Consider the following 14744-nt stretch of genomic DNA (forward strand, 5'->3'; position numbering starts at 1 on the left):
CGTCTCCAGTTTCGCTTTCGCTCTGCTGGCCACACTGTGCACTTTCATTTCGGGCCCCCCTCCTGTGCGAGCAGTCACGGGATCTCTGACAGCGCTTCAGCGAACGGCGTCCAACGGTGGCTGTCCCGCCGTGAGGAAACCGTTTACGTTGGGTAAATACAGCCTCAACCATTCTCAACGCCAAGCTGCCAATCACGGCTCTACGAGATTACTGCGGGCTACGAAGGCACGGCGCCAGGGCTTGCGCTTGAGGCGACAGTGAATGGCGCAGAACGTTGACCCGCGGTGCGGCACACCTCCCCGGCGAAACTACAGTTATTTTCGCTCAATACGGCGCGTGTTATGCGCGAGAGTCGAGCGTGGAGTTCCGATGTGGGTCGCGCTGATCCCGTGAGGAGTCTGAACCGTGAGGACGCCTCTTAAGAGAGATTGAACGCGCTGTAGTTTAGGGAGCGCGCATGTTTGGCGCATTCATTGCATGGACCTGTGCAACGTTTGTTTAGGCAGTGTTCGTTGCTGTTCAGGAGGTAGCCCTCGGAGGCGTCGGGCACCATGACCGAGTTCTGGCTCATCTCGGCCCCCGGTGAGAAGACCTGCCAGCAGACGTACGAGAAACTCTGCAGCGTCACCTCCAAGCAGAACAACTTGTCCACGAACTACAAGTTCCACCTGCCTGATCTCAAGGTGAGGACTTACTTCCCACGTGTCTCGAACTGATTTGGATGAGTTTGTCTATCGTCCTGGCGCGAATTGGTAAACAGGAAGTCTTACCTGTTTTGAGCGCAATGCACTGAGGTCAGGTGACTGGTAGTCATTTATTCATAGTCCCTACAGTGTCCAGTAGGCATTACAGTAGGGGGGTATGTTACAAAAAGTGACATGTAAAACAAGGCACAATCGTCAAAATAATCATCACGAACGGCAAGTTGTCAAGGTAACAGTGGAACAGTGAAGTACGTGAGAAGACGGTAAGCAGTAAGCAAATAAGTTCTTGCAGTTAACATGAACGTGGAGGGTTTACCGGCCACCGAGAAATTCATCGTGTCATCAGTGTTTACATACTTTTGCCTGTAGTCCAATGTTGTTGTAGTCGGGTATCGCCAAATTGTTAACTCGTCTATCGCTTGCATGGCCTTTTAAGCATACACGATACAATTAACGCGCATTCTGCATGTGGCGAGTTTAGGACCTCATGCCAACTAAGGTCCATGACATGCAATACTTTAGTTTGAGCTAGTGGGTCGTTCCTAGACACATCTGTAGAAATGCGAAGTGACGCATGGCTCGAAGAAGCAAAGCACAAATCAAAACAGCCAGCTTGGTATCTAGAGCTGGACCTGTCTTTAGTGTTTCTTCGCACTAGTTTGTATTTCTGCAGATATGTCTACATTGTGCAAAAGAAAACAAGCTTTAAAATTCTTTCGACCGAAGTTCTTGCATTTGAAGTTTTGGCAAATTGTTTGCGCCTGAACATGCACGTCCGTTATCGTGCTGCATACAGTAGTGAAAATGTGTATACACAGCTGCAGAGAATGGTAAAATGGTTTTCGGAGTGGTAAAATAACATAGCAGCTGCCAACCTCCTGTGCAGAGCGAATACCTCTGCATCAGGCTTCCGGGCTATCATGCCAATATTCTGCGCTGTATGTCTCTCTTCGATATTGATGTGACGGTGGATGTGTATCATGCGTGTGCCGTGCATCACATTTGATTTGGGTGATGCATTTGTATTCAGGGCTGTATACCATTGCTGAATAGGCTGAAGTTGTAACAGTATAGTTAAGAGTGTGGAAGGTATTCAGCTGCACAGCACAGTAAGAAGCAGGAAAGTGATTGCAAGAGAGTTCATAAGTGGGTCTGAAAAGCTGAGCTTCTGTAGAAAAACAATGCCTAGTCAAAGTTCACGCATATTTGAATGAGCACGTTATTGAGTCTTTATTCAAGACAAGCATTACAAAACACTTGGAGAGCACTGCTCTCTGCTGCAATGGAGAAATGCGAAAGTATCTGCATTTAAATGTCAGCAATTTTTTCTTTGCGTTGTCTAGTGTCAGTACACATCCCCAACACACTTTACCATCGTACACACCAGAATGCGTTCATGAGCTTGGCGCATGGTAGCCTTAGATGCTTATGTGCCACTAAACCCAACACAACAACAGATTCACTTTATACCCCTCTAATATGCTTGAACCAAGGACCCTTCGTGGCATATGCGTTACATGCCTGCCTGGCACGCAGAGGGCCTGGGTTTGAACACCAGTGCCAACAAATTTCTTTTTTTTGAATGAGGTAACAGGTACCATTTCCTGTGGATACATTTTGTGGGCACATTTTGTGGAGACATTTTGTGGGCACATTTTGTGGGCACATTTTGGGGACACATTTTGTGGACACATTTTGTGGACAGCTTTTGTGGACACATTTTGTGGACTCATTTTGCAGACACAATTTGTAGACAACTTCCGGTGATGGGTTTTCCTTCGCGTGGGGCGTATAGTGCTCTCGCATTAATAAGACTAGTATGTACCCCGCACATCATATTGTGAGTGCTAGCCCGGATCAAACACATCCGCAGACCACCACAGTTCTGGTGTACTGCCCCTTGGTTGTGCCCATGGTTGCCTACATAACACACGCATTTTCATTGAAGAGATCGATGATGCTTATTTTGAATTTCTCAAACAGCTGCCATGTTGAGCTAGATTGTAGTGACTTCTTCAAGCACCCACCCCAGTATTTACCATCGTTGTTTGTCTGAGTGAGTACCCATCCCTCTCCTTCTTTACGAATATTTACAGCATTTCAGCAAATGTTTTCTTGGGGTATTATAGTTGATATTTGTCGCAGAAACCTTCTTATCGATTTTAATTGAAACCTGTGATGTCATTGCAAGATTTTTTTTTTTCCGTTTAGGGTAGATGTGCGTCCCAAGTACATGCGGATATTCATGGTGTTCACAGCGCTTTGATGCTGCTTTGTTTGGCAGGTGGGCACACTGGACCAGCTGGTGGGCCTCTCAGATGACCTGGGCAAGCTCGACACCTACGTCGAAGGGTGAGCGTTTGTCCTTCGTTGCAGGGTTGCCAACCTTGCACCATCTGGCATTCACCCAGAACTTTACAATTGTGGCCTGGGTCAAATCATTGCTTGTGGCGCTAGGTACCCTAGTGACTCCAGTAGTCCATCCACGATGTGCATCTCGGGAGAACTGACATTTTTGGACCCAATATGGTGGCTCAGTGGCTTTGGCATTTGGCTACTGAGGTGGATTAATTTGGAAATTAATTGGCGACTGAGCCAGAGAACCCGGGTTCAAACCCTGCCGTGAGGGCTGCATTTTGATGGAGTTGAAACGCAACAGGTGCCTGTTTGTTGTACGATGTAAGTGGAGATGTAAGAACGACAGGTGGGCAGAATTAATCTGGAGCTCTCCATTATGATGTCCCTCATAGCCCATGCATTGCTTTGAGGCGTTCAATGTCAAATTTGGCTGCCGCGGTGGCTCAGTGGTTATGGTGCTCAGCTGCTGACCCAAAAGACGCGGGTTTGATCCCGGCCGCGGCGGCTAGAATTTCTTTGGAGGCGGAATTCTAAAGGCCCGTGTACAGTGCGATGCCAGTGCACGTTAAAGAACCCCAGGCGGTCGAAATTTCCGGAGCTCTTCACTACGGCGTCCCTCATAGCCTGAGTCGCTTTGGGATGTTAGACCCCAGTAAACCAATAAACCAAACAACCTGCCCACTGGATTGTGAGAAAATTGACCATCCTGGCAGGTGGCAGTTAAATTAATGATTGGTCGTGAGAGGTTGGTCGGGAAGAGAAACCATGGGTCACACAGTTCCCACTGGTGGCAGTACCTCCCAACCCAGGGCAGTGGCGCAACGCTTAACTGCTGCGCCGTCGTACCAGGAGTGGTATGTGGACTCCCAGAGATCTAGGAATGTAATCTTTAAGTACAGAGTGACCAATTCTGCATATATGGGCATTAACCCACTACAGCTATCGCATCATACTGTTAAAGCGGATCTCAAGTGTCCCCTCTAATTGAAGAATGAACAAATGCTTTCGTACGTCTACTCATTTTATCTACATTAAACCCCGACTGCTTTTTTCATTTGAATATAATACAATGTAGAATAAGGAGCTGCATTGTGACTTGACAGTAGGGAGACATTAAAAAGCTGTACATTCAAATTTTCGTAGCAGCAAAATTCTGAGCAAATGTTGGCATTTGTTTCTCCACAAAAAAACTCTCTTTTGCATAAGTGATTGGCAAGAATCCCATCCTGAAAGGAGCTGCCATTTAACTTTTTCCGGTGGGAGTGGATCTGGCATTGCAAGGGAAAGGGGGAAGGAATAAGATTGCAGTCACACAGCTTTCTCGGCGTGCATGATGAGTCCAGGCTGTTTTTCGCAGGGTGACGAGGAAAGTCGCCACCTACCTCGGGGATGTGCTCGACGACCAGAGGGATAAACTGGCCGACAACCTCCTGGCCAATGGCAGTGAGTGGATTCACTGGGCCAGTTGGTCCAACATCGTCATCATCACCAGCCTGACTATGCCCACTGCAGGGCAAAGGCCTCTCCCATGTCTCTCCAATCAACCCTGTTCTTCGCCAGTAACTGCGGCCAACGTATCCCCGCAAACTTCCTAATCTCATCCACCCACCCAACTTTCTGCCGCCCCCTGCTACGCTTGCCTTCTCTTGGAATCCACTCAGTCACCCTCAAGGACCAGCGGTTATCTTGCCTTCGCATTACATGCCCTGCCCAAGCCCATTTCTTCCTCTTGATTTCAACTAGGATGTCCTTAACCTGTGTTCGTTTCCTCACCCACTCTGCCCTCTTCCGATCTCTTAACGTTACACCTATCATTACACCGGCATGTTCAAGGGTAAAAGGAACCACGACAGGAACGGGACGCGGGAAGAGCTCGTCCTGTCCACTTCTCTTCCCATGTCCTGGTCCAGTCGCGGTTTTTTTAACTCTTGAGCTGAGAGTTGTGCAAATTGAACCAATTTGAAGCCATTTTTCAGCACACTGCTGTCGCCCTTAACTCTTTCCCTATCGTGCCCATTGAGCATCGTTAGCCCGCTAACAATCATTTCATGCCCCGATTTCAGAACCTTCTGCGTTGCTAATGACCGCGCTGCACATTTAGTTTGTAGGCCAGGAACCAAAGTTTTGTTTCCGATGCAGTTTTCTTTTGTCCCGTGAGGAGGCACTTTCTAACGTGCTGCAAAGAAATGAAGATGCGGACCTGCGCTTATTGCCCGCCATGTTGCCCGCAGATGACGCCTTCGCCGCTTGACTTTGGAGCCTTCCGCGTTGCTTACAGGCACGATGCGCATCTGGCTTGTAGCCGGAGATCTGAAGTTTTGTTTGCAATATAGTTTTTTTTGCCCCTACAAAACGGCATTTTTTGAACGCACTCCGAAGATGCGGTACCATCAAAGTCGCTTGGCAGCCTCCGCATGCATGGCACGCGCTCTAAGACATAGCAAATCTTAGGACTCCGTTTCATCTGCGAGTGATTTAATCGACGTCCTGTGCAACAACGAGCCTGAAAATGTTGCAAGGTGCTGAAGATGATTCGGTTTTCACATCAGTGATGATGGAAACCAGCCTGAAACACAGGCGGCCGCACTCCGATGCACAACTATAGGGTTTCCAGTTATTGTTTTGTAGCAACAATACTATTCAGGATAGAAATGATTTTTTTTTGCAGAGAGTGGCCAATAGAGTAACATATATTTTGCATATTTCAGAAAAATTTTAACATTTTTTTCTTTTTAAATACAAGCGTGTTTTTTGCAAGTTTTGTTGAATTTTTTTCTAAAATCTCGTTTATAGGAAATAAAATTTTTGTTGCAGCATGGAATTTGTTGTTTCAACATATATTAATAGGAAGCACCTTTATTCAGCTCTGTGGTATTGCAATCAATATTGAATGCAATAGTTTTTACAGAAAAAAAAAATGTACTGAAACCTTCAGAAACCTTCAGAACAAAGAGGAAAAACCTTTGTGTATTATGCTTGGGAGCAAGCAAGACCTAAAAGCATTTCGCTAACTAGTTACTAATATAATAGTTGCTAAGATATATATATATATATATATTGGGAGGGAGAGAGAGAGAGTTGCTAGTATATAATAGTAATACTAATAGTTACTATAACACACACACACACGTGCACGTGCACCCCCCCCCACACACACATAGAGAGAGTTACTAATATATAATAGTGATACTAATATGTAATACTAATAGTTACTAATATAATTTGATTTGAAGGTTCAGGTTGTATTGTAATGTTGGGGGTTGTACTATTCCAGTGGTAGGCTCAGGGTGGAAAGAAAATCATTTGTTGCATTGTTTGTATCTTTGGAATGCCACGAGCTTGTTTACAAAAATGCACTTGCTTGATGGTCGTGCGCTGCCCTTCGGCTTTCTTCGGGGATAAATAACAACTGTGAAAGGCATTCTCACTGCATAGTAATGCCTCTCATAAAGGCTGCTTGGTTTGTTGACGCTTTCTTTTAGTTTCACAGTACTAGATATTTTGCAGAGAAGCCTTGGGGGCCCAATTAGTAGCTTGAGGTAACTGCACGGAACTGTGAAGCCTTTAGCTTCACAGCATTGTGTGGTTTCTAGTCCTTCAAGATTACAGTCGTGTTCAGACAGTCAGGTGTCTTGTCAAAACACTTATGGTTTATCATGTGTAAAGTGAAGAGCTTGCAGAAGCTGTTATTACAGCTGGCTGTTGAAATTTTTGGTATGCACATATATCGGTTATTCCCAGTTATTGTGCTTTATCCATGCTTGAAACTGCATAGGAAGTGGGGAAATAACTCGCAACGAGGAAAAACGTGATTCTGTTTAGAATTCTACTTTTAACACTTTGCAAATGCAACACATAATTGAGATGTGCTGGAGTGCACAGGTAGGCATCCTGCTTGCTAACTGCACAATTCTTTTGTGGTGTGCTTGAATGCAAGTTGCTAACAAGAAAAAAAAATGGAAGGGGGGGGGGGGGGGGGCGACTATGATATGCTCCTAACTGCAATGGCTGTACATAGAGGATGACTGGTTTGCCTGGGAAGCTTGATTAAATTATGAGATTTCCAACTGTAAGGTAATTTACATTGCAGCTGCTGTGAATGGAAGGACTTCATGAGAATTTCTCTGCCTGTGTTTTCAATTTAGCAAAGGAGAATTGTCTTGCCTTGCCATGTTTAAAGTGTGTGTGTGTGCTGCCTTTCTTATAGACTTGGAAAGTTGGCATATGGATTGTCTAGAGTTTGCTGTAGTTTCGTCTGGTGCGATTCATCAGTTTCATCATTTTATACTTTGTCAGTGGCTGCATTACTTTGCTTCCATGGTTACTGTGCAGTGCAAGTGAAGTTTGAAACATTCTTACAGGAAAGCTTTGCGTGGCAGTGGAATAAGCAAAAGGCAGCACTACTTTTCTTGATGGCTGTACACGTGTTGTAACTTCAGTACTGCAGACTCACTGACTGGGTGGATCGCTTGGTAGGAAACTGCGTTTTGCAGCTTAATTATGATCCCCATCACTTTTGTGTACACACCCAGCTCATGCTGTATACTGTAATGCAGTAATACCTCAATAATTCGATTTTGGTTGGTTCAGAAATCGTATTAATTTTTACTGATGGTGTGGCCCTCACCAATACTCATGTACATTCAAGGCATTGTACTTCCATTTACGCAGCTGGACTCACACTGGTTAACTTGGACAGGCTGCTAACTAGGAGCCATGTTCAAGTGTAGCCTGCACTTCAGGTGCAGTTAGGACGCACGGTTAGGGTGGTTAGGATGCACGGCTGCTGAGCCGGAGAATCCGGGTTCAGTCGCGGCCGCATTTCGATGGAGAAGAAACACAAAAGGCGCCCAGGTACTGTGCAGTGTCAGTGCACATTAATGACCTTGGGTGGTTTAAATGAACCTGGAGTCCCCCGCTACAGTGTCCCTCATAGACCATGTGTTTCTTTGGAAATGTTGAACCCTGTAGTTTACTATTTACAGTATAAAGTGGCTGCCCAAACAGCCCTCTTCAGGCCTGAATTTCATTGTGCGGTGTTGCCCAAACACCTGAAACTTAAATATGCAACGGCATGCATGACAACAATCACAGGACCCCGTCGGCAAAAAATAGTTTGGCCGCATTGCTTTTGTTTCCCTTTTCTAGGCTTCAAGTGAGCTGGTGACGACAGTGGCTATTGGCTGTGCATTGGCCAGGCAGCCAAACACAGCTGTGTGCCATTTTGAATGCCAATTGATGCATCGTTGGTTTCCACTGTTTCTTTCTAGAAGGCACCTTGTTTTTTTTTTTTGTCATCGATGCACATGTCCCTCTTTTCCATCCTAGTGGTTGCTCGGTTTTCGCAACGCGCTGAAACTATGTTACCCGTCGCACGCAGTTCGCAGTTTGTAAACCCTCGCATGAGGTAATGCGGGCCTGTACCATATGAGAGCCATTCTACTTTGGCAGATCTGACAATATGTGGGTAGTGAAGCATTTGACAGAAGTGCGAAAAATTGTCGTTCCTGCACAGTTTTCATGTTAGATTAATGGGTGACTACTGCCCAGGATTTCACTAATGAAATTTACTGTATGATTCGAACGGCTTCTCACAGTTTACAGGGGGAAGGGCACTAATGCATTTGGCATTTGTACGAAGTTGACCTTGGTTAATGAGGTTTCAACACATTGTGTAACTTCTTGGAAATGGAAGAAGCTGGGCCCATGCGGTGACACAGTGTCCCGGTTTGTGCAGTGGAGATGGAGGCATACCTCACCCGCTTCCAGTGGGACATGGCCAAGTACCCCATCAAGCAGTCGCTGAAGAACATCACCGACATCATCAGCAAGGTACGGCCGTCCTTTTTTTAGATAACCGTGGTATGCATAGGACAGGGCTGATTGGGTTCATGGTAGAGGCCTTTGTTCTGCTGTGGGTGCAACTTTTCTTCTTTTGATACGCACCTGGACATGGGTCATTTGAGTAAATGCTTTCCCTCTCTCTCTCTAATGATGATGATACTTGGGAAAGACAAGCTTTTGCACGACATAGATAGTCGGCTTCCACTGATCATGACAGGCATGGCATATTGACACTTCCAGTTGTGCTATGATGTATTAACCATTATGTTTGTGATGTATTAACTATTATGATGTATTAGTCATTGAGTTAATTATATTAACATTATGATGTATTAACATGTATTAACCAACCTGCCTCGCCTGGCATGCTGTGTTGAGCATATATGCTAGTTTTTCTCTAATCAAAATGACGACAAGATTTATTATTTTTGGGGGGGGGGGGGGGGTTAACTGTCCCAAAAAGGTGTATCAAGTAGTTAATGCACATTTTTTTTGCAGCTTGTTTCTGCCTTTAAAATTTGTTATTCTTGGTCATTCTGTTCTGTTCTGCAACGTCAAGGCCTTGGAGGCTTTCCACTGTCAAGGCACAGCTTACATGCGCATGCCTAATGGTTTATGCCCTTGAGCACTTCAGCGCAGAAGAATCTAGATGATCAGAACCTCATGGTGTTGCGAAAAATGTTCTTATCACGTGAAATTTGTGTATCGTCATTAACCAACGAAGATCCACGTACTGAATCATGAGAAACGCATTCGTGCAAATTTATTAATGGTTGACGGGTTGTATTTTTGTTAGGGCACCACCGTTCAGTGCTCGCGGTGAGAGTTGAATGACTCATGACTGATGATCATAGTGTCTGTGATGTGTGCGGGCAATGCTTGATGCTCGCCGGTGCAGTCGTGGCTGCCATGTTCATATCATCCGCAGTGACGCAGGAAGGTGCATGGAATGCCCAAAATGCTGCGTTTTGTACACAATGCACTCCGGCCAGGCAATTGTACAAATTCGTGCAAGCTGTGATCATATCATTGAGATGCTACTGCAATGACTAAGAATGGTGGTTAGTAATTGGCAGTGTTCACAAAGCAGTGGTGCACATCGGAAGCCCCTGGTGCTACGCAGGGAAGCGCGCTAGCTGTTCATGCGGTCACCGAGCGGATTTCGAAACCACATTGTAACTGGTATTTTGCTTCACATGACCACGTATTAAGCAGTTTGACTTTACATTAGACAGTTTTAGCTGAGCGTTTTTATTGCCATTGGTGCGGAGTGGGCGAGCGGATACACCAGCGAAGAGGCGCGCGAGAAAAGAGTTTTAGCCAGGCGGATTGCCCGTCTTCTCGAGCGGAGTAGAGTTGCGCTGCTCCTCCTATCGGTAACAATTCGAGTTAGAGTGAAAAGAATATCAATTAATCCGGCTAATAATGAGCTGGAACTGTTTAGTAAAGGTAGATTCTTTGTTTCTAGTTAATTATTGAAAGGGGCTGCCATCTTGAATACCCATACACTCCTGCTCGCTGTTACGCACGCTCGCACGCTGTCTATCGCTCCGCTGGAGAGGGCTTCCCAGCGGGCGCAAGCTCCGCTCCATAAGGATGCTGGCCGGCCCAGCAACGTGCGCAAGCGCAGTGGCGTCTGCGCTCGTCCGCTCCTCTCCGCTGGCCGTAAAAATGCTCAGCTAAAACAGTCTATTGAGCCCTAAGGGAGCAGTCTGGTAACCGGGAAAAACTGCATTATATCCAGTCCCGTGTTATAAACGGTTACGTTATCCCCTTTCAGGCGCTTTGTACACACTTGTGTAAGCGGGAAACTCACAGCTTTTTCTGAGAAACTGGAGCACCTAGCAGTGGTTTCATTATTTCAGTCAAATTGAGCACCCTTCTTGTTGCAAATAAGTTGTTTTTTTTGTGCCATGTAGCGAATGCAGTAAATAATATTTCACATAAGAGTGAGCTAGGTAGCACTTTGTCCACCGTTTTTGTGCAGACAGATTTTGCCGCGAGTGAAAACATTGACTGTTTTTGCTGAGTGTAATGTGCATCTTCACAACACAAAGCGATTCCACAATCCCTAGAGTGTTTACCTGACACATGACAATATTTCGATGTTACTGTTTCTAGCAGATCTGACAGTTTGTAAGGAATTCTCCACATCGTTGTAAAAACTTACCTGCTGGTCTTTCGCGTTTAAAAACTAATAAATTACCTTTCTTGAGGCCTGAATATACTACTTAAATGAAAAAATAATTGAGTTCAGTCAAAACAAAAAATGGCGCCTGAAATGTTTATACACGGTCTCCACTGTAGTTTTATCCCATACCTGTTTCTTTAGATCTTTTTCTATGGCTGGTGTGCAAAACTTTCTTTTTTCAACTGCTCTGCCATTGTGTGATTCAACAGATTAGTCTTGGCGTTGTTCGGTCATGCTACTAGCGGCATGCTGATGTTGGCAGTTGTTGCCCTGAATGCTCTAAGCTTACGAGCGGCCGCCACTGTGGGATCCTTGCAGCAAGTGGGCCAGATTGATGCGGATCTCAAGAGCAAGTCGGCTGCCTACAACAACCTGAAGACGCAGCTGCAGTCCATCGAACGCAAGTCCACGTGAGTGCCCACTGTTGGACCATGGGAAGGAATACGGGGGGGACTCACGGAAGCACTGGGGAGCATCGAGCGAGATTTTTAAACAGAAGCCCTGCTCTCTGAATGTTTGCCCTGCATGCAGTATTGAAAAATACCTTTATTACATGTTTATGTGAGAGCATTCCGTACTATCTTACGCAAGAATGAGGTGGGTAGACTGTCTTCTTGCTTTTAACATGGAAAAAGTAATGTACAGTCTTTGTCAAAAGTTTGGAGCCTAGGGGGTTTGCTTCCAAGGCTTTTACTGGGACTCCTGTGGCATTTGTGGAAGTCCTACCCAATGCAGGAGGCAGAACCAGAAATCCTTCTGCGTCCAGGAAAGTTAGAAACGCTGGAGATGCATCACGAGCGATACAGTGTGGCTCTGAAGCAAACCCCTTGGACTCCAGACTTTTGACAAAGGCTGTAAGTCGTGGGATAAGCAGGATGAGAGGGAAACGGCACCAGTTTTTGTAATGACCCTAGGGTGAACACAGCTTTCAACACAGAAACTTTATTTTTTGGCGGATTTCGATTACTTCTCTTGCTTGTTAGTAATGTTTCCAAACTTTATTGCGCAATGTTTCAGCATTATGCCTGAGAAACTTCGTTTTATACGTTTCCTTTATTTTTTTCTACACCTTGTGGAAAGCCTGCAGACTAGACAAAATGTGGTACAAGACTGCTTCAACCTTTACTGGTTTTCTGAATGTATTCTCCGTGTCACGATAATCTTGTATTTTTCTTTTCTCCCTACACAGAATTTTTATTTTCGCGTTTCATGGTGTAGTTGCCGTAGACGTGTGGAGACCGCAAGCAAAATATCATGCCAAGAATTCTTGATTCATCAACCTCAAAAGATGTTGTCATTGTGCAGTAAAAGCTTGTAATTCAACCCCCGTTAATTTAGAAATCCGGATAATTCAAATTCCGGCTTGGGCCTAGCCAACACTCACGCAAGTCTATGGAGCCGGACGCTAGCTGATTCAGACACTGCGAATCTTGCGCCGGCTAATTCGAAAGGGCTCCTGAAGGAAGTCTGTTTCCTGCTGTGACCAGTGCGTCAAGAGATCATCGAAGTAACCCTACTCAAAATCAGAGCCATGCTGCACAGTTACTGGTGCACCTCTGACAAGTGCGTGATGTCAGGCATGACGGCAAACGGATGGACGGCCCCATCTCTGGCAGCAGTCTGAACACTCAGCTTCGGTTTTGCTTTTCTGAGCTTTGTGCCAGCCTGCAGCAATGGTGGCTTGACCGGCCAGCTGTCCTAATCCACCTGAGCACCATTTCGGACACTGATTGGCATGTCGGTTGTGTTTTCTCCCCCCCTTCCTTGTTTTCTCACACGTCATTCCATTCTTCCAGTGCGCCGAAACTGTGCACTTGTCACATGCCGTAGTGAAACTTTGAGACAGCATAGAAAGAGAAGGAATTCACACGGATGACACTGAAGTCAAGTTGCGTCTCCAGCGTCGTCCGTGTGAATTCCTTCTCTTGTGTACGCGTCCTGTTCCGCCGGTTCCTCTACCCGGTGTACCCTCCACCAGCTGGCCCAACAAGCTACGCTTCTACAATTCTAAGCATAGAAAGCGAGTCACACAAGCGGATACTTTCATTTTCGGGAAATCGAAGTTTTTGCAATTTGAAAGCTGCGCCCCTCTTCAAGTATCCCATTTGTGCCACACCTTGTTTTGTGCACCAACATCTGTCGTAATGAGCCTGCCGCACTGCCTGGTGGGATGTGGACGACCACAAGTTAGGCCTTGGCCAGTTTTGAACGGAGTGTGTGTCCTGTCTTCGTGCAGGGGCAGCCTGCTGGTGCGCAGCCTTGCAGACCTGGTGCGCAAGGAGCACTTTGTGCTGGGCTCCGAGTACCTCACCACCCTGCTGGTCGTGGTGCCCAAGTGAGTGCCCTGTGGGGGAGCCACGTGGCTGTTGTTGCTTTGGTGTCATGTGCACGGTAATCTCACTCTCTCTCCTCTCGGGTACATTGCATGTTGCAGTAGGGTCTCGGTAATATGAATTCATAAAATTAATTGGCCACAGTGTATTGTGTACAGCGTACGAAATTTCGGTTGCACCAAACACTTTCCCACATCACTTAGGATGATATGAACGCGTGAGCCATGACTGCACTCTCGAGCACTATAAGCGCTGCCCACACATCGTCGATGTTGGGATCACCAGTTATGTGGTACGCAATGTTGTGATCACCAGTCACGCGGTACGCAATGTTGTGATCACCAATAACACGGTACACAATGTTTGTGATCACCAGTCACGCGGTATGCAATGTTGTGATCACCAGTCACGCGGTACACAATGTTGTGATCACCAGTCACGCGGTACACAATGTTGTGATCATCAGTCACGCGGTACGCAATGTTGTGATCACCAGTCACATGGTATGCACCACGAGCAATGCGCAGTAGCGCGTGATCATAAATAAGCCCCGCCAGCTGCAAACAGATCTGCGGTAATGCTGTTCCTATGCATCTGCACATGGTTTTTATTTTTGTTTGTATGGCACGAATTTTGTACAATTGCGAATACTTTTCATGGCCCCATGAGATTTGTAGCATAGAGCCTCTACTGTATACTTACTGTAGGTAGTGCTGTGATTGAGTCAAATGCTTGGCCTGCCTTGGCTGTGTTGTCCACGACAGTGCCTGCTGAGGGCAAACTTAGGCGCTGTGCGATAACAAGAGAGCTGTGGGTTTGGTTGAAATCACATTGACTGGCTTTGTACCCAGGCTTGAAAGTAAGGGCAAATAGCGTGACAAGTGAGAAATCGGCATGTCCACATGTGCTCAAAAGTTTATGAAAGGCACCGTTAAACGAAAATGTTAATTTGAACAGTAGAAGTGGTTTTAGTGGTTTATTGATCGTAAAAATAAAAGAAAAACTGATGGAAAAAATGGGTGCCGGCTGAGGTAAGGAGATATCTGTTATCTTAAGCTCCCAAGCTTTGGCCAGTGGTAATAAAAGGGACAGGAAGATGATAGGTAGCGGAAGTACAGATGAGAACAATTGCGAGAAAGGACACCGAAGGGCTATTGACACCATTTACTCGCACTCTGAAAGTAAAAATTGGTAGAGCCACTCATGCCCGAGAGTTCAGGCTCAGTTTGATGTAGTTTACTGCGTGTGAACGGCCACTGAATCTATGTACAAAGAAATAAACGTGGTGTATCAGTGACTTAGCACACATGCCT

At 45.9% G+C, this 14744-nt stretch overlaps 1 protein-coding gene across 2 annotated transcripts in view; it reads left to right on the forward strand.

Moving 5' to 3' along the window:
- Positions 1-14744, forward strand: part of Vha44 (V-type proton ATPase subunit Vha44) — a 26253-nt gene continuing 11509 nt past the window's right edge. Inside the window, exons 1-7 of one of the 2 annotated variants that reach the window (XM_089553843.1) lie at positions 1-152; positions 525-684; positions 2990-3057; positions 4421-4506; positions 8801-8895; positions 11417-11508; positions 13335-13433. In XM_089553843.1, the coding sequence (XP_089409969.1) occupies positions 553-684; positions 2990-3057; positions 4421-4506; positions 8801-8895; positions 11417-11508; positions 13335-13433 (572 nt within the window). In that variant the 5' untranslated portion in view covers positions 1-152; positions 525-552. The remainder of the gene's footprint in view (positions 153-524; positions 685-2989; positions 3058-4420; positions 4507-8800; positions 8896-11416; positions 11509-13334; positions 13434-14744) is intronic. The other variant, XM_089553846.1, reaches the window with a different exon arrangement.

Source organism: Amblyomma mixtum, chromosome 1 (assembly GCF_055824585.1).
Source record: "Amblyomma mixtum isolate Tamu chromosome 1, ASM5582458v1, whole genome shotgun sequence".
Taxonomy (NCBI): domain Eukaryota; kingdom Metazoa; phylum Arthropoda; class Arachnida; order Ixodida; family Ixodidae; genus Amblyomma; species Amblyomma mixtum.